This window comes from Carcharodon carcharias, chromosome 4 (assembly GCF_017639515.1).
Source record: "Carcharodon carcharias isolate sCarCar2 chromosome 4, sCarCar2.pri, whole genome shotgun sequence".
In the NCBI taxonomy this organism is placed as follows: domain Eukaryota; kingdom Metazoa; phylum Chordata; class Chondrichthyes; order Lamniformes; family Lamnidae; genus Carcharodon; species Carcharodon carcharias.
The window spans coordinates 80,683,998-80,710,936 of record NC_054470.1 but is presented as its reverse complement, the minus strand read 5'-3'; the positions used below and the strand labels follow the sequence as shown (position 1 = coordinate 80,710,936).

Genomic DNA, 26,939 nt, shown 5'->3' with positions numbered 1-26,939 from the left:
CACGGGTGTACAACCATTGTATATATTTTTGGTACTTGTAAATATATGTTCACTTGCAAAATTTCGAAGTGTCCTGGATTCCATCATGCTGCTAGTTGCTTCAATGGTTGTGGGCATTTAAAGGTATGGAATTTGGGGCCCATCAGAATTTGATGATGAACAGTTATAGAATCAATTCTCTCACATTATAAACATAGTGATTACTCAATACAAAAACAGAATTACCTGGAAAAACTCAGCAGGTCTGGCAGCATCGGCAGAGAAGAAAAGAGTTGACGTTTCGAGTCCTCATGACCCTTCAACAGAACTAGGTGAATCCAAGGAGAGGGGTGAAATATAAGCTGGTATAAGGTGTGTGTGGCGGGGGGGTGGGGTGGGGGTGGGGGGGGGGGGGGGGGGGGGGCAGGGAGAGAGAGAAGTCGGGGGGGTGGTGCGGTTGTAGGGACAAGCAAGCAGTGATAGGAGCAGATCATCAAAAGATGTCACAGACAAAAGAACAAAAGAACACAGGTGTTGAAGTTGGTGATATATATCTAAATGATTGTGCTAATTAAGAATGGATGGTAGGGCACTCAAGGTATAGCTCTAGTGGGGGTGGGGGAGCATAAAAGATTTAAAAATAATGGAAATAGGTGGGAAAAGGAAAATCTATATAAATTATTGGAAAAAACAAAAGGAAGGGGGAAGAAACAGAAAGTGGGTGGGAATGGAGGAGGCAGTTCAAGACCTAAAGTTGTTGAATTCAATATTCAGTCCGGAAGGCTGTAAAGTGCCTAGTCAGAAGATGAGGTGCTGTTCCTCCAGTTTGTGTTGGGCTTCACTGGAACAATGCAGCAAGCCAAGGACAGACATGTGGGCAAGAGAGCAGGGTGAAGTGTTGAAATGGCAAGCAACAGGGAGGTTTGGGTCATTCTTACGGACAGACCGCAGGTGTACTGCAAAGCGGTCGCCCAGTTTACGTTTGGTCTCTCCAATGTAGAGGAGACCGCATTGGGAGCAATGAATACAGTAGACTAAGTTAGTGGGGGGGGTCAGAGAATCCTTTCACAGGGACCACCCGTAGAGATGTCACAAAACCCAAGACGAAGAACGGAGAGGCTGCACGAGATGGGTATTGTATATCTTCAGGGTGGGAAGTCTAACACCTGATCCCCGGTGGGCGGGTAAGGTGGACAATTTGTACATAATGGTTTAATGAACTTGTATAGTCTGGCATAATGGTTGGTTTTTACCTTGTTTAATTATTTGGGAGTGATTACACGGTGTTAATTATAACTATGTTAAGTAAATACGGCTTTTTCCTTGGGTTAATGTAAATAACTAATTAATAAAGTAACACACATTCATTTGATGTGATTCAGGGTAGGTCTTCGGACCAGTAACCATGTGACCGGCTACCTAGTTTTATCAGTACCTAAGTGACGAATGTCCACGCTTACCAAATTTTACGTACTGAAAATCAAGATCAGGCGACCCAGAGCTCCGCTTCTACATGATTCACTGCACTTGGCTGTGACTTCCTCACTGCCCTTGGTTGTGGTTTCCTGGAGTTAAGACACAACGTGGACGAGCCACGTAAATACTCGGATTGGACGCTACATAAATTGTGCGTACTGGTCCCCCAACTTAGTCTACTGTATTCATTGCTCCCAATGCGGTCTCCTCTACATTGAAGAGACCAAACGTAAACTGGGCGACCGCTTTGCAGAACACCTGCGGTCTGTCCGCAAGAATGATCCAAACCTCCCTGTCACTTGCCATTTTAACACTCCACTCTGCTCTCTTGCCCACATGTCTGTCCTTGGCTTGCTGCATTGTTCCAGTGAAGCCCAATGCAAAGTGAAGGAACAACACCTCATCTTCCGACTAGGCACTTTATAGCCTTCCAGACTGAATATTGAATTCAACAACTTTAGGTCTTGAACTCCCTCCTCCATCCCCACCCCCTTTCTGTTTCTTTCCCCTTCCTTTTGTTTTTTCCAATAATTTATATAGATTTTCCTTTCCCACCTATTTCCATTATTTTTAAATCTTTTATGCTCCCCCCACCCCCACTAGATCTATACCTTGAGTGCCCTACCATCCATTCTTAATTAGCACATTCATTTAGATAATATCACCAACTTCAACACCTCTGTGTTCTTTTGTCTGTGACATCTTTTGATGATCTGCTCCTTATCACTGCTTGCTTGTCCCTACAACCACACCACCCCCCTCCACTTCTCTCCCCCTATCCAACCCCACCACCACCACCCCCCCACCTCCCCCACGTTAAACCAGCTTATTTTTCACCACTTTCCTTGGACTCACCTAATTCTGTTGAGAAGGGTCATGAGGACTCGAAACGTCAACTCTTCTCCGCCGATGCTGCCAGACCTGCTGAGTTTTTCCAAGTAATTCTGTTTTTGTTTTGGATTTCCAGCATCCGCAGTTTTCTGTTTTTATCTCTGTGATTACTCAATAATTCCACATGTGTATGATCAATTACTGGCCATCATTTGTGAGTGAGTGGCCTGGACACGTATCATGCAAGCCATTACTTGGAGTTTACCAAGATCTGAGCTCTGAAGATGATGTCTGCGCAGAGTGTTCAGTGAGGTAATTGCACCTCCTGATGCTGTTGCCCTGATCTAAGATGTGGATGGATGCAAAGAGTACTCAAGTGGAGTCAAGGAACACTAGATACATTTTCAGGGTTGAAAGAGTGAAGCTCTACACTGTCTTCTTATCAATAGAAAACCAGAGGCTTCCGTACATGTCTAGATAAAGCTATGCTGGGCATGTCTGATCGTTAATGGCCTTTCCTTGGTGATTTGCCATTATGAGCTAACATGCAAGCCAAGGCTGCAAGTAAAGAGGCAACAGGCAAGTTAACCTTGACTGCAAGAGGGATTGAGCGTAGGATTAAAGTGATGTGTGTACAGTTGACTGAAGCATTTGTGAGACCTCATATGGATATTTCTTTGGCCCACTCGTCTCCTTATCAAGGGTTGCAGTAGGCCCCAAATAAAGGGATTGCAACTAAAGTGGACCAGACCTCAATGAAGGATTGGGGTATTAGCCCATGAGATGTGACGGTAGAATGTGCCTGTGTACTGGATCGTGCCAAAGACTGTGCAGCTATCCATGTGAAGGATCAGCAGCTCTAACGCCTCTTCAGGCTCCATGCAGGGAAGAAGTTTTCCTTGGCTGGGGTGTCCACAATGATGAATCAGGGCCTTGCACTAATGTTAAGGTTATCTAGGACTGAGACTTGTAGGGGCCTCTCCAAATAGAGGGCCTGGAGTGGTTGCTACTCAACAATGCACAGTGCAGGTCAGGCAGTCTCAGTGAGTAGACTCCAAAATAACTTCAACAATTTTCAGCGTGATAAATATGTCAGGGATTTACTATAGATTAGCGGCAATTGGGGAGGCAGGAACACAATTTTTCCTGATCAATCTGCAGCGAGGAGCGATCTTGAGAGGCTAAGTGTTGTTCTCATGCTGCTGCTCTCTCTGGACTCATCTATCTGATTAATAAATGCACCCCTGCTAAGGTTAGATTGATATGGCTTCCAAGCTGCCATGGCACATGGATTTCGTGAGGGCATGGAAAAAATCTCATTTCTACTTACAGGTGGCCAAGGTGCAGGAGAACAGAATGTTTTGCAGGTTATAATGTGTGCATTTAGCACTGGGGCTCCGTATCAGTACAGTTTGGCACATACAAAGGATCAAACTACCAGTAGGGCAGGTGTTAAGTAGTGCAAGTTAATTCAGCTACATAAACCAAGTTACATTACAGCAAAGTATAATGTCTGTTTCAACAAGGAGTTTGGTCATCCAACCAACAGAGGATAGAAAACCAAAAAGTAAAAGAAATGACTCGCAGCTTACTCTGCCTGGAATCTGTTAGCTATCAGATTATCATCATAGAATCACAGTGCAGAAAAGGGCCTTCGGCCCATCGAGTCTGCACCGACACGTAAGAAACACCTGACCTACCTACCTAATCCCATTTACCAGCACTTGGCCCATAGCTTTGAATGTTATGACATGCCAAGTGCTCATCCAGGTACTTTTTAAACCCGCCTCCACCACCCTCCCAGGCAGTGCATTCCAGACTGTCACCACCCTCTGGGTAAAAAAGTTTTTCCTCACTTCCCCCCCTAAACCTCCTGCCTCTCAACTTGAACTTATGCCCCCTTGTGTCTGACCCTTCAACTAAGGGGAACAGCTGCTCCCTATCCACCCTGTCCATGCCCCTCATAATCTTGTACACCTCGATCAGGTCGCCCCTCTGTCTTCTCTGCTCCAATGAAAACAACCCAAGTCAATCCAACCTCTCCTCATAACTTAAATGTTTCAGCCCAGACAACATCCTGGTGAATCTCCTGGTTGCACTTTCCTGAATGTGCCTGTCTGCCGTGTCGTACCCCTGCTTGTGGCTTGGCAACACTTTGGCTCTCGTCATCACCGCCTCCTTCACCATCCTCATCATCAGAGGAGACATTTTGGCCCTCTATGACTCCCTCAGTGAAGTCATCCCTCCTTTGTAGCATGAGGTTGTGCGGGATGCAGCAGACATTGATGATCTGGGACACAATCTGTGGTGAGTATTGGAGCGCCTTGTCTGAACAGTCAAAATGTCCGAATCTCATCTTTAGGAGGCCTATCATCTGCTCAATCATGGACCTTATGGAGGCACGTGCAGCATTGTACCTCTCCTCAGTGGCAGTCTGCAGATGGCGAAATCAGGGTACGTCTCATCCCCAAGGAGCCAGCTCTCCTTTCGCCAAGGCCCTTCAAAAATGTGTGGCACCTGGGAGTGGTTCAGAATGCAGACAGCGTGAGAGTTCCCTGGGAACTGAGCATAAATGTGCAGGATTTGTCTTTTGTGATCACAGATCAGCTTATGTTCAAAGAGTGGAAACCTTTCCTATTGATGAATGTGACTGGCTGTTTCTAGGGACTTCTCAAGGCCACGTGTGCAATCAATAACCCCTTGTGCTTGTGGGAAACCAGTGATTGCTGTAAAACCCATTGCTCTTGCAGCCTAGCTTTCAGGATCATGGCAGAATCGGACAAATTGTTGTGCATTCCTGAACAGGGCACCTGTCACCTACTGGATGCAGTTGTGTGTCGCTGACTGGGAGATGCTGTACAAATCTCCAAAGTGGAGTACTGGAAGGAGCCACTGGCAAAGACGTTTAAAACAGCGGTGACCTTTAATGCCACTGGCATGTGATTGCCTCCATGTCTTTGTGGCCGCAGGTCCTCATGAAGAAGCTGGCAGATGTGAGCAATCAGCACTCTGGGACAATGTCTTTCGTCCATCCATAGATAGGTGCACCACCTGCGAAGTAACCGTGGTCGGGTTAGTGCTCATCGTCATACTGCCCCCTGGTTTCTAGCATCCTGACCTTCTTGAAGCCCCACTGCCTCTTGCTGCTCAGGCTGTTGCTCCTCCTGGCCCAGTTCCAACCTATGATGGGCCCATATCATCATTATCTGGTCAAGAGCCAGTAGAAAGAGAGGGTTGCATGAAGCCTGCATCACCTAGGCCTCAGGGATCTGTGAACAAATTGCAGAAATCAATCTAGTGAGCATATTCTTTGCAGATTTGCCTCCATCTCAGAGCCACCAAGCCAGTGTTTAGCCCTGTCCTGGCTTCTGTTTAGACATGGCATCCCCACCCCACCCCTTTCAGGTGAAGGGCATCCTGGAGGACCAGAGATGAGTGCTCCTCCCATTAAAATATTACTTTGCATGGAGACATTGCTCTTTGACTAGGGTGATGAGAGCCATAGTGCGAGAACAATCCCTAAGATACTATTCAGCTTGCCTCCATTACCCTCAAGGCTCCATAGAGAGACCATTGCCTTGGCAGCATAGGGAGACTTGCCACATGAGCTCTTGTCAGCCATGACCATTCACCTGGGAGGATGGAGGTTTGGAGTCCGGGAGTTTGCTGTTGTCCACCGGCCTGGTACTTGGAGGCATTTACCTCCCTCCCTTCATCCCTGCCTCTGACAGCAGCCAGTGGCAAATTGCACAGAATGAACAGCAGCTCCAGACCTTGCTGGGATCTCAATGTTATGAGACCCATGAGCCAGGGAACAAACTTGCTGCGGGGTATGGACTTCACCGTAGAGAGGAAAACACAACTGAGCATAGTTCTCATCCAGTTGCTTCATGACGATTAGGGTGTTCCTTCAGTCGGTCAATTGTGCTCACCTTGAAATTCAACTACCCTCCTTGCACCCCGGGGATTTTTGAGGAGACATTTTTTTAAAAAATGATGTGCATCACATTTCAAACATGCTCCTGCCTCCCTCCCCCTCCCAGACAGACCATCTTCATTCCCCAGATAGCTTCATTCTCTGCCCCGGATAGCCTGTCTTCCTTCTCCGGACAACCTCCCTCCTTTCCCCTCTTAGCTTACCTCCCGTGTCCAGCCTCCACTCCTCCCCTTATCCAGATTGTCGGGAGGTCCCAAGAGCATAATTGCAAAAGTTTATCCCTCAGTCGGGAAACTGACTTTTGGCCTCACACCAAATTAAGTTGCGCTGCTGTCCAAGCTTCCCACTGCTGGCGGGACCAGAAGATTCTGCCCATTGCTTTCGGCACCTACATCATCTGCTCTCTGGATGCAGGTTGTGCAGAGGTGACATCACCCATGTTGACTTGCAAAGTCATGACTGTGGAACCAGCTTTATCCCTGATGTTTGGTTGATTTGAATGAAAGAATCATTTGTTTCCCTGGGAGAAATGCAAATTATTTTCAAGTGAAATTGCATTCCATTTACACATTAATAGCAATTCCTAATTTGATTGTTCCCATTTGATTGTTCGTAGGTGCTCAAACAGCTCTATGCAGACATTCAGGCAAGTTTACAGTGTATTAAACCATAGCTGCCTCTATTGAAGTTGATTACTGCTAAATGAATGAGAAAAGCTTCTCTGCAGCAGTGGATGCAAAATGGTTGACTTTTCTGTCCCATGTAGATGACATTTGAGGCATAAAACTTGACCTTCATAAGTATCTTCCAGTTGGCCTTTTAAATAGCTTTAATAATTCTTACTAATTTAACACAGTTTATAACAGTAAGGCTAGACAAAAATGCAATTATGACTTTCTTTCAGTCTTTCCCGACTTACATACTTTCATAGATATAGCTCTTGGGGCAAAAGGGGTCAAAAGGTATGGGGAGAAAGCGAGAGCAGGCTATTGAGTTGGATGATCAGACATGATCATAATGAATGGCAGAGCAGGCTCGAAGGGCCGAATGGCCTACTCCTGCTCCTAGTTTCTATAATTCTATAAGTTATTGACCAAATAAAAATACTGTCTTCAGTGCTTTAGCTGCCATTCAGCTATATAATGAGGATTAGCCGCAAAGTACTAACGAAGAGCCCTTTATGGGATTATTCCTTAATTCCATGATGGTGTAATTTGCCTTATCAGATGGTAATTGAAAATACTTTTGAAGACCTGTTTCACCAAAGACAACTTTTTAAAATGGCTTGTTTTTCAAAATCACAGGTACGATCTGGTGAGACTGCTGCCAATATTGCTCGAGAACTTGCAGAGCAGACAAAAAGTATGATTCATGCTGGCGACATTTTGTTCTCTGTAAAGCTCATGGAACAGTTAGTGGATTTGTTAAATGTGCAGCTTCGTAACCTTACTCCAGGTGGAAAAGACAGTGCAGCTCGGAGCCTGAACAAGGTAGGAAATCTATACCTTCATTTTGGTTTTATTCATTTCTCCTCCCTTCACTTTCTTTCTGTGATTCACACTGAATTGGATGAGGCCATTGGTACATCAGCTGGAAAGACCTAGGGAGGAGTCTTTGTTATTGGTAGGCATGGTCCTTTCAATTTCCATAGGGTAAGTGTTATTCTATATGATAATTGAAAAATCTTTCCAAAATGTGTTTCAACTATTCCTGTGATATTGGGCTGGATTTTCATGCTCGAGGCGGTAGCGGGAGTTGGGAAAATTCCCAACTCGGCCTTGGGAGAAAGTGCCACAAGGACTGGATTTTCTTTGTGGGAGGTGGGGGGGCAGGGGGGTGGGGGTTGGGTATAGGCTGTAGTCAGACCAGCCGGCCCAGGAAAATGTTTCAATGCAACCTCGGGCTGCCGGGTGCTGAAGCAAGCTGTTTAAAAGGCCCTCCTCAGTGCTCTGGAACTTCATCCCAGTTATCATAAAAACAGGAAAGCCCTCCACCTTCACCATTGACACCCCTTCATCCCCACTCACTCCCCATCCATACCACATCATGAATCCCACCCACCCCCTATGGCCCATTATGACCTCCATGCCAAGGTACGCCTCCCATACAAACCCTATGGCCCTTCATGCTCCCCATGCCAAGCTATGCCATCCCATCCAGGAAATGCAGTGGTTCAAGAAGGCAGCTCACCAACACATCCTTGAGGGCAGTTAGGGAAGAGTAATAAATGTCAGCCTAGCCAGCGACGCCCACATCCCATAAATGAATTTTAAAACACCACCCCATGGCCCTTTGTGCCAAGCTATGGCACTTTCCTGCCCATTTGCCCACTATACACTGAATAGAACAAATGAGCCCTGTAGTCACAGAAGGATATGTAAAAAAAAAGCTTTAAAATAAACCAATCATTCGTTGATAACTTTCCACTGTTTTAAACAAATTCCTGTTTACCTAAGGCAAATAAACATGTCAAATCATCCAGACCCTTTAAAATACCAATAGTAGAAACTGCAAGCACTTGAAATGCCCCTATCTTGTGTAAATAAACATTTGCAATTGACTGCATAGATCAGAGAACCAGGCTGTTCTTGCCAGTCAAGCAATGTTTTCTCTGAGGCTCAGATATTTTAGTACTCTAATGGATGTCTGGGCTGTCAGCCAAGAATACACAATTTCTGGATGCCAAGAAATCCATTAGCCTGTTGAAACGCCTGAGCCCCTTGGAAAACCTTGTTTGATTGACAGCTCCAGCTCTGTGATCTATGTTGTCAATTACACAATGGGCAGAATTTTACGTCCCACAGGCCGTGCTGGCCATGTGCTGCGCCTGACCCGACGGGCGTAAAATAGCACGCGATGATGTTGGGCGACTGTCCTGGCATCATCAGGCACTTGCGCGATATTTCACTCAGCGAATGCCAGAGCCATGCTCACCATTAATTAACAGGCCACATAAAGCTATTAATAGCTCAATTGATGGCAAATTATTGTTGCCCGTGCAATTTCACGCTCGTCACACGAGCAAAACAGGCAGGCGACCAGCCGACATGTTGAAAAACCTCATCCAAGGGCGGGATAAAAAGGTTCAGCAGCATTGTCAGTGTGAGTAGTGAGGAGTTTGGCAGTTAGTTTGCTGCTGGTGACTTATTGGTACTTGGCAGCTTCATCCCTGTTCGGGACTTCATTGTTAGCATTTCCAGGCTTCATTTCAGAACTCATTGGTGTCTCCAAGGTCTCCGGAGAATTCAGCCCATGTGGACCCTTCCAGGAATAAGACAGCCTTCCGTTACCCTGGTAATGGGGATTGTGGTCTCTGCTGGTGGCACCTCGTCTGAGGAGGAAGAGAGGGTCAGAAGGGAGAGGAGGCCAGGTGTCCCAATATAGCTTCCAGGGGAACGACCTGTGGGAGGAGGGGCACAGGGCCAGCTCGTAGTCCAAGACACAGGGGGCGCAGAAAACGCCACTATCCTGCTGCCAGAGTTTACAGGCGGTGATGCAGCTACCTCAAGGTATGTGGCTGAGGTGCAATGCCTAAGGAAGCTCCACATCTCATGGGAGATGATTTTTTTTATTCATTTACGGGTTGTGCGCTTTGCCCATCCCTTGGTACCCTTGAGAAGGTGATGGTGAGCTGTCATCTTGAACCACTGCCATCCATGTACTGTAGGCACACACACAGTGCTGATGGGAAGGGAGTTCCAGGATTTTGACCCAGTGACATGAAGGAACAGCAATATATTTCCAAATCAGGATGGTGAGTGACTTGGAGAGGAACATTCAGGTGGAGTGTTCCCATCTATCTGCTGCCCTTCTAGGTGGTAGTGGGCATGGGTTTGGAAGGTGCTGTCTAAGGACATTTGGTGAATTCCTGCAGTGCATCTTGTAGATGGTACACACTGCTGCTACTGTGTGTCGTTGGTGGAGGGAATGAATGTTTGTAGATGTGGCGCCAATCAAGCGGACTGCTTTGTCCTGGATGGTGTCCAGCTTCTTGAGTGTTGTGGGAGTTGCACTCATCCAGGCAATTGGGGAGTATTCCACCACACTCCTGACTTGTGGCTTGTAGATGGTGGATAGGCTTTGGGGAGACAGGAGGTGAGTTACTCATCGCAACATTCCTAGCCTCTGACCTGCCCTTGTAGCCACAGTATTTATATGGCTAGTCCAGTTCAATTTCTGGTCAATGGCAACCCCCAAGGATGTTGATAGTGAGGGATTCAGCAATGGTAATGCCATTGAAAATCAAGTTGGATTCTCTCTTGTTGGGTATAGTCATTGTCTGACACTTGTGTGGCACGAGTGTTACATGTCACTTGTCAGCCCAACCCTGGATATTGTCCAGGTCTTGCTGCATTTGGACAGGGACTGCTTCAGTATCTGAGGAGTCACGAATGATGCTGAATATTGTGTAATCATCAGCGAACATTCCCACTTCTACCTTGTGATGGAAGGATGGTCATTGATGAAGCAGCTGAAGGTGGTTGGGCTTAGGACACTATCCTGAGGAACTCCTGCAGTGTTGTCCTGGAGCTGAGATGACTGACTTCAAACAACCACAACCATCTTCCTTTGTGCTAGGTATGACTCCAACCGGCAGAGAGCTTTCCCCCAATTCCCATTGACTCTAGTTTTGCTAGAGCTCCTTGATACCCCACTCTGTCAAATGTTGTCTTGATGTCAAGAGCATTCATTCTCACCTCACTGCAGGAGTTCAGCTCTCTTGTCCATGTTTGAACCAAGGCTGTAATGAGGTTAGGAGCTGAGTGCCCCTGGCAGAACCCAAACTGGGCACCAGTGAGCAGGTTATTGCTAAGCAAGTGCCGTTTGATAGCACTGTTGATGACCCCTTCCATTACTTTACTGATGATGGAGAGTACACTGATGGGGCAGTTATTGAGCAGGTTGGATTTGTCCTGCTTTTTGTGCACAGGACACACCTGGGCCATTTTCAACATAGCTGGGTAGATGCCAGTGTTGTAGCTGTACTGGAACAGCTTGGTTAGGGGGGTGGAAAGTTCTGGAGCACAAGCCTTCAGTACTATTACCGGAATATTGTCAGCGCCCATAGACTTTGCTATATCCAGTGCCTTCAATCGTTTCTTGATACCACATGGAGTGAATTGAACTGGCTGAAGACTGGCATCTTTGAGGACTTCTGGAGGAGGCCGAGATGGATCATCCACTCAGCACTTCTGGCTGAAGATTGTTGTGAATGCTTCAGCCTTACCTTTTGCACTTCTATGCTGGACTCCTCCATCATTGAGGATGGGGATATTTGTGGAGCCTCCTCCTCCAGTGAGTTGTTTAGTTGTCCACCACCATTCACGACTGGATGTGGCAGAACTGCAAAGCTTAGATCTGACTCATTGGTTGTGGGATTGCTTAACTCTGTCTATCACTTGCTGCTTATGCTGTTTGACATGCAAGTAGTCCTGTGTTATCGCTTCACCAGGTTGACACCTCACTTTTAGGTATGCCTGGTGCTGCTCTTGGCTTGCCCTCCTGCACTCTTAATTGAACCAGGGTTGATCCCTGGTTTGGTGTTAATGGTAGATTGGGGGATATGCTGGGCCATGAAATTACAGGTTGTGTTTGAGTACAATTCTGCTGCTGCTGATGGCCCACATTGCCTCCTGGATGCCCAGTCTTGAGTTGTTAATCTATTTGAAATCTATCCCATTTAGCACGTTGGTAGTGCCACACAACACAATGGAGGGTATCCTCAATGTGAAGGCAGGATTTGGTCTCCACAGTGACAGTGCGGTAGTCACTACTACCAATACTGTCATGGACAGATGCATCTGGAGCAGGCAGGTTGGTGAGGATGAGGTCAAGTATGTTTTTGCCTCTTGTTGGTTCCCTCACCACCTGCTGCAGACCCAGTCTAGCAGCTATGTCATTTAGGACTTGATCAGCTCAGTCAGTACTGAGCCACTCTTGGTGATGGACATTGCAGTCCCCCATCCAGAGTACATTCTACACCCTTGCCACCCTCATTGCGTCCTCCAAGTGATGTTCAACATGGAGGTGCGTTGATTCATCAGCTGAGGGAGGGTGGTACTTGGTAATCAGCAGGAGGTTTCCTTGCCTATGTTTGACCTGATGCCATGACATTTCATGGTGTCTGGAGTTGATGTTGAGGACATGCAGGGCAACTCCCTCCCGACTGTATACCACTGTGCCACCACCTCTGTTGGGCCTGTCCTGCTGGTGGGACAAGACATACTCAGGGATGGTGAGGGTGGTGTCTGAGATGTTATCTGTAAGATATGATTCCGTGAGGATGACTATGTCAGGCTGTTGCTTGACTAGTCTGTGAGACAGCTCCCCCAGTTTTGGCACCAGCCCCCAGATGTTAGTAAGGAGGACTTTGCTGGGAGTGAACACCTACTGGCAAACCTAAAAGGGAGAACAAGGACATGACATTAGTTAAAGTCATTATACTGTCCATGTGCATGTCAGGTACCTTGGTGACACAATGGAGATCTGCATCATGGTGCCATCGTCTTTCAATGATCAAGGTTCGAGGCTCACATCAATGAAGACACTAAACTAGAATGGTTGCAGAATCCGGAACTCTCACCTCCGGGCACTGCACTCTTATCTTCATCTGGCTCGCCTGCCTCTCCATGACAGTAGCACGGGGAGTGTGCCGGCTCTCAAACTCCAGGGTGTCTTGCTCAAACCTGCTGAGCAGCAGGAGGTTGGGCTGCCCTCCGCCTGTGTGTGCCCTCTCTGCTTGTCTTCTCCTGAAACAACAGAGGAGCATTGATTAGTCCACTCCCTAGCACAGCATCATTGCAACCTGGCCCACCCCAGCTGAGGAACACCTTGCAGGGTACATCCGACTCCTAGCCCTCAAGCTGCAAGTCTAAGCAGTCAGGGCTCACCTCCTTGGCCAACTCTAGTGTCATTGACAGGTTGCACTAAGACTCTAGCATCCCTGAGGTCCACAGGGGGACAGCCTCACCTTAATACTTCTGCACACTGACCCATGCCAACACGGTACTCACCCTTCCTGAGCATAGCAGGTCATTGAAGCGCTTCCGGCACTGTACCCATGTGCGCCACACCTCATCATGGCTGCTCAACATTGCTGCCATCTCCTCCCGTGCCCTCTTGGTGAGGTGTGGTAGCCTCCTGCTCCCAACTCAGGGGACAAGGGTGTCCCTCCTGACAGCCATCTCCTCTAGGAGGACGGTGAGGCATTCGTCAGAAAAGCGAGGGTGCCAAGTGCCCCACTGACCTGCCCTCCCACCTGCCGTGCCCAGCCCCATTCGATTCCATTGGGAACACTGAAGAGACGTCCGTCAGTGGCAGCCTTCCGGGGCTGCCTGAGCCACTTTTAAACCAGCCACCAAATTGCCATTGGACCCTGTGGCCAACAGGCGTTCCTGCCCGCCCCTTCCCATCCAGTGGGGAGCTGCATTTCACGCTTGGCAGGCCTTAATTGGCTTGCCAGCGTGAAATCGTGGTCAGGGACCAATCGTGGATGGTGGCCCGTTTCCTGGCTGCTCCCAGGCCCGCCTGCCACACCAGTCCGGCGACTTCACAATTCTGCCCAATGTTTATTTACCTACATAAAGAGATTGCTTGCACTTGTATTTACTGCTCTTGATATTTTAAAGGGTTTGGAGGACACTTCTATTGGCCTATAGAAAAAAGGAGTCTTTTTAGAAAGTGGAAAGTTATCATGAATAACTTTTTTTTAAAGCTTTTCTTACACATCCTGCTGTGAGAACAGTGTTCATTAGTTCTATGCAGTGTATGTATTGTGGGTGACTGCCATATGTGTTTGGGGGGCAGTACTCAACATGAGGGGCCATAGGGGTGTTTTTGGGGGCCTCCCTTGGCATGCAGTTTGTTTGGGTGGTATACCTTGGCATGGGGGGGGGCTTGAGGAGGAAGTTTTGAACTCACCTTTGAAAAGGTTCCCTCGCATAGACTATGGCTCGTGACATCTCTGGGGTGCTGCGAGCCACAACTCTTTGAAAAGCTGGTCTGACACTGTGAAAATTGAGGAGGACCTGGACATGCCCATCCCTGCAATAGAGCCTGGCAGGTCTTTTCACCTGAACCAGCCAGCACCCTTAAAACGCACTCCTGAAAATCAGAAAGCCTGGGAATGGGGTCGTAAACCCCAGAATCAGGTCCCAGCCGCCATTTTTACAGGTCTCCACAAAAATACAGCCCAATGTTTTCTGAATTATGTATTTTCCAGGTGAGTTCAACATTCCATAGGAATTTTGTCCACCATTGTCCATCACTAAAACTCATTTTAGGGCACCATATTTCCATGTTGTTTGCATTACTTTTCACAGGCTCTTGGATTTTAGACTGATACCCAGCTCCTTTTTAAAATCAGCTTTAATCACCCAGCTAACACTCACCTAAAATCATTTCACTTTAAATGAAAACTGCTTCTGACTCCCATAAACCAACTAATTACACTGCCCAATTGGATGACTCTTACACAGCAGAAGTATATTTGAATTGGGTTTTAATCTCTCTGATTCAGGATAGCTACCAGGGATTTAATTTCCTGTGACAGCTACTGCTTAATGCTTCCATGTAAAATTCCTTTGTGCGTTCCCTAAGTGAGCTAACAATTGCATAAAAAACACATAAAGGAACTTTCCGCAAACTTGTTTGGTAGCATAGTATCAGAGGAAATTAAACTCTGGGAGCGCAACTGTTTTGATTTTCTCTAAATAATTAGTTGATATCAATGCATCACTTTTACAAAAGTACAATGAACATCAAAATGTAGCACCATGGACTCATCCCTTAGGTTTGGACATGAATTGCGCTGCCACAAGTAGCTGATGGTAGGGTTTGCTTCGTTCAGACATCACAAAAGCAATGTTGGTGTGTTGTCTCCCTGATTCTGCACAGCTGAGTGCAGATGTCCTATCATGACAGACTTGATTACAGTTTTTATTGTGGATTTACAAAGTGCTGTTAGGCTTGGCCTAAATAGCTAAGTGGTTATGGTACTGGGTTTGTAACCCCAAGATCAAGAGTTCAAATCTCACAATGGCAAACTATGAAACAATGTAACTTCATCTGAAACAGATGGAAACGGGTTTGTACTCGAAAGAGTTACAAAGTGCTGTTGGGGTAAGGGAGCTGGTTTAACCATTGTAAACATGCCTTCTGTGTAATGTGCAGGTCTCTGCCTAAAAACACTGATCTCCTTTAGTACAGTAAAGCTTATCACTAAATATCAAATATTCTCAAAACAAAATTTACCGGGCCAGAAATTCAACTATGTAGCTTCCACATAGATTTAATAAGAAGTTTTATGTTTCTTTGCAGCCTTTCATTAAACTGTCAGTGACATGTTTAGTTATTCCATTTTAAAGAATGTGGTTAAGTAAAGGCTGATTTGCAACATTGCATCGGATGCTTGCTCAAAATACAGTTTGGCATGCTACAGTAATCTGTGGACCTAATTTGCAACACTGAAAGATATTGATTTTCAGTGATCAGTTACTACAAATTGCCCATAATGTCAGCAATTATATTTATGAAATCGTAAGTGCATGTTAAAACAAACGCCATTTCCGTACAATCGGCAGCAAACTAATTTTTATGCTTAATGATGTATACTTAAAAGTTTGAAAAAAAAATTGAATACCAAGATGCAATAAAATTATTCAGTGGCTGTGATTAGGTCAAAGCTACAGAATTTAATTAAAAGCAGTTGACACAGATGCATAATGAGCAAGAGTGATTCTTTAAACAAAGATACTGATATTAACCCACCTGCCTGGTGGAAACGAAATGGTCATTAATGTCAGCCAAAAGGGAAAATATTTCTTGATTAACCTTATTGAATCTTTTGAGGATATAACAGAGCGAGCAGTCAGTGGTAATGTAGTAGATGTAATTTATCTGTATTTTTGAAACATTTTTGATGAAGTGCATCTTAATAGACCCAATCTTAATAGGGTCAGAGAGTGAAGTCAGGACAAACTGGCAAAATGGCTTGCTAGCTGGCTTCAAGGCAAAAAGCAGAGAGTGAGAGTAAAGGATATTTAGTCAGAGTGACAGAAGGTGGGAATTGATGTTCCACAAGGATCAGTGTTGGGACTGCTGCTGTTCACAATTTGCATCAATGATTTGGACTTTGGAATCGAAAACATAATTTCTAAATTTTTGGATGACACGTAATTAAGAGGGATAGTCAATACTGAGGAGGACTGCAAGAAATTAAAGGAATATAATAATAAACTTGCAGAATGGGCAATTACTTATCAAAAGAAGTTCAATATAGATAATTGTAAAGTAGTATATTTTGATCGGAAGAACAGAAGTCTAAATGAGGTAGAGGAACAAAGGGATCTCACTGTACAAATACACCAATCACTAAAAGTTAGGCCACAGGTTAGCAAGGCCTTTAAAAAAGGCAAACCAAGCACGAGGCTTTATTTCTAGAGCAATAGAATTGAAAATTAGGGAAGTTATGCTAAACCTGTATAAAACCTGGATTAGACCACACTTAGAATATTGCATGCAGTTCTAGTCATCATATTATGAAAAGACTGCAGAGGCACTGGAGAGGGTGCAGAGAAGATTTGCAAGGATGATACCAGAAATGCATGGGTATAAACACCGGAAAAGGATTGGCAGGTTCAGTCTCTTTTCCTTTAAATGAAGGAGGCTGAGGGGTGATCTAACAGAGGTCTTTAAAATTATGAAAGTTTTTGATAGAATGGATACAGAGAAAATATTTCCGCTTGTGGGAAGAGCATAACTAGAGGTCATCAGCATAAGATAGTCACCAAGAAATCCAATAGGGAATTCAGAAAAAACTGCTTTACCCGAAGAGTGATGAGAATGTGGAAAAAGGAGAAGCTCAACAAACAAATGAGGGAGAAGGGAATAGTGGGTTATGATGATGGATTTAGATGAGGAAAGATGGGAGGAGACCTGAGTGAAGCATAAACACCGCTGTGAACTGATTGGGCTCAGTGGTCTGTTTCTATGATATGTATCCCATGTAAAGCTATTTTTTTTAGTGGAATCTGACATTTGTCCTCCTTTTGCCTCAATTTTGTTAACCAGCCTTTAATGTAGTAATTTATGAAATGCCTTAAGTTTTAAATAGACACAATACACTGCATTCTCTTCATTAACCTTCTCTGCCACTTTATCAAAACATTCAATTAGATTAGTTATACACGATCTGTTTTTTACATATCTGCGCTGGCTCTCCTTGATGAACTCAAGCCTCTCCAAGAACTTGTTTTTTTTCTCCTGATTATCATTTCTAAAAACTTACATATCGCTGTGGTTAAACTAATTCGCCTGTCGTTTCTAAGAATGTCCTTACAGCTTTACTTGTCATATTTTCCACTGTCTAATCCTCTGGCATCTCCCCTGTGTCTAGGGTAGATTGGAAGATTAAGGCAAGACCTTCAGCTATCTCCTCTCCCATTTCCCTTAGCAATCTGGGATGGAAACCATCAGGACCAGAGGAACTATCCACTCGAAGCATAACCAGCTTTTCCAGTACATCCTGCCAATCAGTTTTCACCCCATCTATTACCTCTACCAGCTCCACTTTACCAATATTTGTCGGCATCCTCTTACTTAGTAAATATCTGTACAAAGTACTCATTAATTATTCTGGCCTTGCTCTGAGTTTTTAAGCATATATCAACCTCTTTGCCCCCCCCCCCCCCCCCCCCCCCCCCCCCCCCCCCCCCCCCCCCCCCCCCCCCCCCCGCCCGCCCGCTTACTACCACCCAGTATAGTTGCGGTATATTACCTCGGGAGAGAAAGCTGGAGCAAGCAAAACTAAAGCACCCTGGATGATAAAAGAGAGTAAAGAGTAAGATAAGGCAGAAAAATGGTTTGTATGATTGATGTCAGGTAGTTAAGACAAGTGAGAACTACGCTGAATACAGAAGGTTTAGTGGGGGAGGGGGATGGGGGGGATTCAGAAATAAATGAGAGAAGCAAAGAGAGAGTATGAGAAAAGGCTGATAACCAACATAAATGTGAATCCCAAATTCTTCTACAGACAAACAGTAAAAGGGTGTTAGTGTGCCAGTTAGGGACCAAGAAGGAGATTTATGCATGGAGAGTATCTTTACCCAGGAAGAAGATGCTGCCAAAGTCATAGTTAAAGATGAGTAGCTGAAACACTGGGTTAAAAATTCACAAAGAAGAGACGTTATAAAGGCTGGCTGTTCTTAAAGTTGATGAGTCACCAGAACCGGATCAATTCCATTCGCAGATACTGAGGATAGTAAGATTGGAAATTACGGAGGTATTGACCATGATCTTCCAAACATCCTTAGAGACAGGTGTGGTGCCAGAGAACTAGAGAATTGCAAATGTTACACACTTTTTCTAAAAAAAACTGCTGGAAGGATAAGTCCAATCACTATAGGTATCTTAACTTCAGTGGTGGGAAAGCTTTTAGAAAATATAATCCAGGGCAAGTTAACGGGCAAAAGTAACAGCCAAATGGACAGATGCGGATTAAACCAGGAAAGCCAGCACAGATTTATTGAGGACAAATCATGTTCAATTAACTTGATTAAGTTTTTTGATGAAGTAACAATGAGGGTAATGCAGTTGATGTGTTCTACATGGAGTTCCAAAAGGCATTTAATAAAGTGCCACATAGGCTCGTCAAGAGATTTAAAGTTTATGAAGTAAAAGGTACAGTGGCAGCACGGATATGAAGTTAACTGAATGAAACAAAACAGAGTTAAGTGGTGAACGGTTGTTTTTCGGACTGGAGGAAGGTATATAGCGGGGGCCCCAGGAATCTATGTTAGGACCACTGCTTTTCTTCATCTATATTAATGGCCTAGTCTTGGGTATGTATTGTACAATTTCAAAATTAGCAAGTGACACAAAACTTATAGCATGCTGTCCACACTGGAGTATGACTTTTGCAGATTACTTGATCCAAAAAAATTTGGTGATCAAGGGAATTTGGCACGATGCTGCAAAGATTTGTGCTAGGCTAGAAGATCAGAAAAATTTTAGAAACCAAGGAAAAATAAGTAAAAAAAAATACAGCGAGAAATTACAATATGAGAGTAAACTAGCAAGAAATATAAAAACAGATAATAAGAGCTTCTACAAGTATATAAAAAGGAACAGAATAGCTATGTGAGCATTGGTACCTTAGAGGAGAGACGGGGTTTAATAATGGGAAACCAAGAAATCGCAGAAACTTTGGTCAAGTATTTTGTATCTGTATTCATGGTAGAAGACACTAAAAGCCTGCCAGTAATAGCGGAAAATCAAGAAGGAAAAGGGAGGGAGGAACTTAATAACAGTCACTATCACTAGAGGAAAGGTACTAGGAAAACAGATGGGACTAAAGTCCGCCCAGTCCTTTGGACTAGATGGCCTGAATCCTTGGGTCTTAAAAAAGGGTCTGCAGAGATGGTGGATGTGCTGGCTGTAATCTTCCAAAATGCTCCAGATTCTGAAAAGGTCCTGGAAAACCACAAATGTAACACCTCTATTCAAGGAAGGAGGGAGGCAGAAAGCAGGAAACTATATTCCCATTAGCCTAAGATCCATCATTGGGAAAATATTCGAATCGATTATTAAGTCTTAAGCCACTTAGCAAATCATAGTATAATCAAGCAGAGTCAACATGGTTTTGTGCAAAGGAAATTGTGTTTGACAAATTTATTAGAGTTCTTTGAGGATGTAGCAGGTTAAAGGGGGCCAGTGGATGTCGTATACTTGGATCTCCAAAAGGCATTCAATAAGGTTTCTCATAAAAGGCTACTTCACAAGATAAGAGCTCATGGTGTTACCAGTAATATATCTACATCATTATAGGATTGGCTAACTAACAGGAAACAGTCAGGATAAGTGGGTCACTTTCTGGTTGACAAACTGTAATCAGCAGAGACAGGCTCTTCAAACTACTGCAGAAACTAGGCTGCCCTTCTGGACTCCTGGGCATCATTTTTTCCTTCCATGAGAATATCCACAGTTCGGTCAGTTACAATGGAGCAACACCAGATGTTTGCAAGGTCAGCAGTTAGGTAAAGCAGGTCTACATCCTGGTGCCAACTCTCTTTGTCATGTTATTCTCCATGCTGCTATTGTGCATTTTTGGCAGCTGAAATGAGGATGTCTACCTGCGTGCCAGAGCTGAGAGCAAGCTGCTTAACCTGGATAAACTGTGGACCAAGACCAAAGAGTGCAAAGTCCTGGTCCATGAGTTGCTGTTTGCTGATGACACCACACTGGCATCCCATACTGAAGTTCACTTGCAATAGCTTGTAGATTGGCCCTCCTGGGCCTGCAAAGAGTTTGGACTGACAATCAGTGTTGAAAAGACCAAAGCTATGGACCAGGATGTAGAGACTTCATCTTCCATCAACGTAGACAACCTCACTCTGGATGTCATTGACAGCTTCACAACCTTGGATCAACAATCACCGACAACCTGCCCCTTGATACAGAAATCAGCACCAGGATTGTCAAGGTCACAGCTGTCAGGTCAAAGTTGAGAAGGTGAATGTGGGCCAACAGCAAACTAACCAAAAATGCAAAACTCTCTGTGTATCAGGCTTGTGTTCACAGTACCCTCCTTTACAGTAGCGAGGCATGGACAACTTATGCAAGCCAAGAAAAGCAACTGAAAAGTTTGCATCTCTGCCGCCTGAGACAAATATTAAGATCTCCTGTCAGGAAAGAGTGCTGAATGCAGAAGTTCACCAGTGTGCAGGGACCCCAAACATGTTCACTGCCTTGAGTTAGCAGTGACTCCAATGGTTGGGTCATGTGACCAAATAGATAACAGCTACATTCCCAAAGACATGGTCTGTGGTGAACTTGCCACCCACGTCTGCAATAAAGGTTGTCTGCAAGCAAAACCACAAAACCGGGATCAGAGTCAATGCATGGGAAGTCCTTGCTGCTGATTGGAGTTCCTGGGAAGGGAGGACCTGGAAAAAGCAGAAGACAAAAGAAATGACCAGATGATGGAAAAGAGGGCCTGTTGGAAGGAAAACATATAGGGCAGGATATTGAGTTTGGCGATATCAGGATATTGGGGCCCGCTCACCAACACGTAGAATGATGCAGGATGACATCGGGTGGAACTCCCAACATCACCCTGCGTCGTTTCAATTTTCAGGAATCAGCTGTGCACCTGCTGACCTGTCAACGGCCAATTGAGGCCATTTAACATCTAATTGAAGTGGTTAAAGGACCTGCCCATCCAACCTTAAGGTTGGCAGGTTGGCCGGGAGCCCTGGTGGGCTTCAGAAAAAGCATGAAACCTCATCCATGGGCGGGATGAGGTTTCATGTAGGTTTTTAAAAATTTAATAAAAGTTTAATTAAAAGTGATGGACATGTCCCAACTTATGTGACGGTGTCACATGAGGGGACATGTCAAGGAAATTTTATTTTTCTATATTTCACATTTTTGAATTTGCCACCGATCTCCCTGAGACAGTACTTAGCCTCAGGGAGATGAGTGCACTCTTTCGTGTGTATGCGCAAAAGACCGCACTCTCAGCTTAGGGAATCCACCCCCCACCCACACAGGGAGTGCATAGCGCCTCCTGGTGGACGTCACGCTGGGCGGGCCTTAATTGGCCTGCCGTGTAAAATGGTGGCGGCACCCCCCCCCCCCCCCCCCCCCCCCCCCCCCCCCACCACCACCCGATTGGAGGTGCCAATTGGAGGCGTGTCTGCTCCTGAACTTCCCCTACAGCGGGGGAAAATTCTTCCCATAGTCAACCTCGGACCAGTGCTGTTCACCTGTGCCAGCTGCATAAAGGACTGTCACTCATGAATGAAACCCCTATAGCCACAACAGAAGATGTTAGATCTAGAAGTTTCTTACACTCCAGGCATAGTCTTTCATCTCCCGAGATGGACAGATGCCTACTAAACTGTAACTAATGGAGTGCCGCAGAGATCAGTGCTGTTGTCTCATCTTTTTCCAGTCTATGGCCGGGATTTCCGGCCCTGTTGTGGCGGAACCACTGTGAGAGATTCGGTGCCAGAGCCAAAAGTCCATTGACTTTTGGTGGGACTGGACAATTCCGACAGTGGGCGGAGGTGGAAAATCCCACCCTATATCAACAAATTGAATGAAGGGACAGAGTGTATTGTAGCCAAATTTGTTGACAATACAAAGATAGGTGGAAAAGCAAATTGTGCAGAGGACACAAAGGCCAGGATTTTCCAGCCCACTTTGGTGGATACAGCGAGCCAGCAAGAAGTCTTTTGACTTCGATGGCACCAGTAAATCCCACCAGCAGGCGAGAATGGAAAATCCCACTTAACGAGTCTGCAAAGTGATATCGATAGGTTAACTAAGAGGGCAGAAATTTGGTAGATAGATTACAATATGGGGAATTGTGAGGTTATTCACTTTGATAGGAAGAATTGAAAAGCAGAATATTATTTAAATAGAGACACAGAATGATGCAGTATAGAAGGATCTGGATGGCCTAGTACAAGACTCACAAAAAGTTAGCATGCAGGTACAGAAAGCAAAATATGGAATGTTGGCCTTTACTGCAAGGGGTTGGATTATAAAAGTAGGGAAATCTTGCTAACTGTACAGCATGTTGGCGAGACCATACCTAGAGTAATGAGTCTAGTTTTGGACTCATGATTTAAGGAGGGATACACTTGAATTGGAGCTAATTCAGAAATTTTTCACTAGGCTGATTCCTGGGTTAGCAGAGTTGTCTTATGAGGAAAGGTTGAGCAGGTTGGTTAGGGTTTTGAAGAATGAGAGGTGATTTTATTGAGACAGATAACTTTCTGAGCGAGCTTATCAGGAAAGATGTTGAAAGGATGTTTCCTCTCATGGAATAAACTAGAACTAGGGGACACAGTTTAAGAATAAGAGGTCTCCCTTTTAAGAAAGAGATAAGGAGAATTCATTTTCTCACAAAGGTTGTTGGCATTCTCTTCCCCAGAAAGCAGTAAAGGCTGGATCTTTAATTTGTTCAAGGCTGACTTAGATAGATTTTTGGTAGACAAAGGAATCAAGGGTTATGGGGAGCAGACAGGAAAATGGAATTAAGACCACAACCAGATCAGCCATGAGCCTATCAAATGGTAGAGCAGGCTTGATGGGCCGAATTGTCTTCTCCTGCTCCTAGTCCTATGTTTCTATGCTGTATTGTGTCCAGTTCTGGACACCATGTTTTAGGAAGGTGGTGAAGGCATTGGAGAGGGGGCACAAAATAATTACCAGGATGATGCCAGGGATGAGGGAATTCATTTACAAGGATGGATTGGAAAAGTTGGGGCTGTTCACTTTGGTGTAGAGAAATTTGAGAGATTTGACAGTGGTGTTCAAAAGCATGAGTGATCTCAACAGAGTAGATAAGGAGAAACTGTTCCCATTGGCAGATGGGTCGAGAACCAGAGGACTAATTTAAGGTGAAAGGCAAAAGAGCCAAAGGCAACATGAGGAAAATCTTTTGTTTTCAGTGAGAAACAGGGATTCTGATTTATGGTTGCATCTTGCAGCAATTTCACAGAACTATCTACTGGTAGAGAAAGCAACCTGTAATGCTGCTTTAAATAGATCTCAGAAGGAACCAGAAATTGCATTGTGAAAATGGGTGGGCTTCCCAATCCTAATTGGAAGCCCAGCCAGTTACATTTAAGTGAGGTTCAGGAGTTAAAATAAACGTTGCTTAAAATATGGTCCACAAAATGTGGACCATATCATCACACACTCGCCATCTGAATCTGAACTCAGTCTGGGCTAAAACCCTAAAATCTTTGTTCAGTTAATATTGGCACTGTTTTAACAGCAGCGTGCCTGTTGTGTCAGTGAGATTGCAGGTAAAAAATTGATTTTTGTTGGTTTGCCAGCCAGCTGGAACATAAAACAGCAATATATGTCTTCCCAGCTATGATTTTCCATGGACAATTCCTGATTTCCACTGGGCTATTTGCATTTCTACAGTTGGGAACAAGAGTAGGGTAATAAGGGTTACTTCATTCATTCGTCTCTATGTGTAAGCAATGGGTTGTAGGGCATTGGTAGGGGTCCAGAAAAAGGTGATGTGAATTATTAAACATAAGGTTTTATAAAAACTATTGAACATTCATGAAAAATTTATAGGATAGAAGTTTTCTCTATAATTATTAAGTGAGTGATAACAAAGGCTTCTAATTCACATGGAAAAAAAACTGAACCTAAGAATACAACCCCAAAACACTGGTTAAAGATTCCAGAAAATCCTGTCATCCTATCCAATAGAAATGGAATTTGTTTTATTGGTCAGTGTAGCCGTCCTCACAATGACTATTTGAGCGTTCGATTGCCATATCAAAAGTTTGACTGCTACAGTGATCACTTCTTTTACTGCCTTTTCTATTGAACAACAATAAACAATCCAGCAAATTGCTTCATGGCCTGGGATCTGAGACAAGACCTATGTGGATGGCATGATGTCACCCATCAGTCTGGAAGTTGGATTAAAATTGTATCCCATCCAGCAATGTGCAACTTTCTTAATCTTCTTATTTAGGATGATTTATAGCAGACTTGTTCAATCTCCTGCCCAGGATATAACTGCCCAGTCCATTTCACTGAAAAAAATAGCTAATTGTGAGGAAAGGCTTAAATAGCTTAAGTGTTTATATATAAACAAACTTGGAGTAAACTGTAAAAGTTACATAGTTATTATATGGAAGTTGGCATCACTGAGTTGAATCTTAGCACAATGATAATGCTATGTATATGTCGTCAATTTCCATTTTATTAAACCTATTTCAGTTCCTTTTCATTTCACCAGTCCCTTCTGCACACCTTGAGTAATGCTCATTTTCTAAAACCCTTACGCTTTTGGCCACATGTGCACAATGTACCACTTAAGGTCCATGATTTGATTTGGTCTACTTCTGCAGAACTTCTGTATATATCAGTTTCTGCTCCAAAGCTACAGTCGATACCAATCAATATGAAATAACAAAATTTGTAGTGTGTATAAAACCATGACAAACAGCAATCTAAATCATTGTGCAAAGTGACAACCTGAGTAATTTCATGAGAGATGTGAATGGTTTCCATTTGCGAATTAAATCTCCTTAACATTGTGGTATACAAAACAGCGAAGAACACTAACATTGGGTGGGTTCGATCATTTTCCAATTCAGCAGTGACAACCGCAGCAGATACAAAGCCAATTAAAAAAATCTGAGTATTGAACATAATGGGCAAGATTTTCTGTCTGACGTGCCCGAGCATGAAAAAGGTCAGCAGGCACGTGCAAGAGTTGGCAGCGCACCTGCCAACAATTAAGAGGCCTACTAAGGCCATTAAAGTATTTACTGCCATTTTTTTCTGCCCTTCCAGCCTTTGCATTTTTGAGCAAACCTCATCCTCATGATGAGGTTTCCGGCATTAATTTTTAAAAAAAATGTTTTGACATAATTTTTATTATGTTTCTGTTCATGTGAGTGAGTCCTATGCGGGGACTTTTTTTATCTGGTTTTCAAAATCTTTATTTTTGATTTCAAAATTCTTCAGCTCCCTGAGGCAGCTTCATGCCTTCAGGGAGCTTTCAGTGTGCGCTCCCCTGCACATGCAGACCTTTGCACTCACCTTCCTCCCACCCCCACCCCGGCAGTGCTGAGCTTCTCAGCGCGCCTTTCACGCTGGCTAGCCGTTAATTGGCCAGCCAGCATGAAATCGTGGTTGGGGGTGGCAGGCCATTACCCAGTCGCTCCCAGGCCTGCCTGCCGTGCCCACCCGACGACCCGAATATCTTGCCCAGTGTCTTAATTCTCATTTTGGATGATGCATTGAGCTATGTTTGCAGCTATTTCTCGTTTTGAGCCTTTTAGAACTCAAGGCAAGCTTGAGTGACCAATAGCTAAAATGACCACTGTGTACAATAAGTATTATGGCTGTAAATTTTGAGAACCATTTTCAAGTTGTCAGTTTTGAATCTACCTAATTTAACATTGGTCCAGGTCATGTTGCAGAGTTATGTGAATTCATTATATTTCATTGTATGACTAATGGGCATCTTTGTTCAAAGGTTCCAGGATGTCTCAGAAAAAAAGTTATTAATTTACTCGAACATAAAAGGTTAACAATAAAGCTGTTAATGTTGAATTATTTTCTCATAGTTCATTGTTTCAAAATAGCTATTTTCAGAGTTTTTAAATAAATTATTCAGTGTCACATGTTTGACACTACCTGTCTCTCTAAGCATTAACTCAGGACAAAGATTCTAGATCAGTCAAATTCAGGTAATTCATGAATGCAGACTGGAACATCTCTGTTGTTTGAATCATCTCTGTATAATGGGCTGTAGAAACAATAGTAAAACATATACTGGATCACTACAGTGGGAAAGAATTAAGTATAGAGATTCAAACTGGGGTAATCTGGTTTCTTCATGTGACATAAGTGTAGGTCTGAAAAAGCAATCTGAATGTACAATACTTGTCATTATCTTGAATGCCCATTGGAATAACTTAGCATGAAAAAGTAAAATGGAAAAGCTAACAGGTTGAGCTGTGTTTTAATGTTGGTTGTTTCTTTCTGTTGTACACTCAAAAGATAAAACTGTGGTGTTTTGTTTTCTTTTCCTATCATGTCCTCCTATTATTAACTTTCCAATATTCTGTGTTTCATTGATAATGCTGGCTCTGTGGATTCAGCTTCAGAAAAGAGAGCGTTCTTGCAGGGCCTACGTTCAGGTAACTTAGCCACGGTTTTATTT

General features: G+C 44.2%; 1 protein-coding gene across 2 annotated transcripts in view; it reads left to right on the top strand.

Annotated features, from left to right (window-relative positions):
• adgrl3.1 (adhesion G protein-coupled receptor L3.1) overlaps positions 1-26,939 on the top strand; it is a 928,790-nt gene that overhangs the window by 744,113 nt on the left and 157,738 nt on the right. Inside the window, exons 9-10 of one of the 2 annotated variants that reach the window (XM_041185669.1) lie at positions 7,528-7,713; positions 26,878-26,916. In XM_041185669.1, coding sequence (XP_041041603.1) covers positions 7,528-7,713; positions 26,878-26,916 — 225 coding nt within the window. The remainder of the gene's footprint in view (positions 1-7,527; positions 7,714-26,877; positions 26,917-26,939) is intronic. The other variant, XM_041185670.1, reaches the window with a different exon arrangement.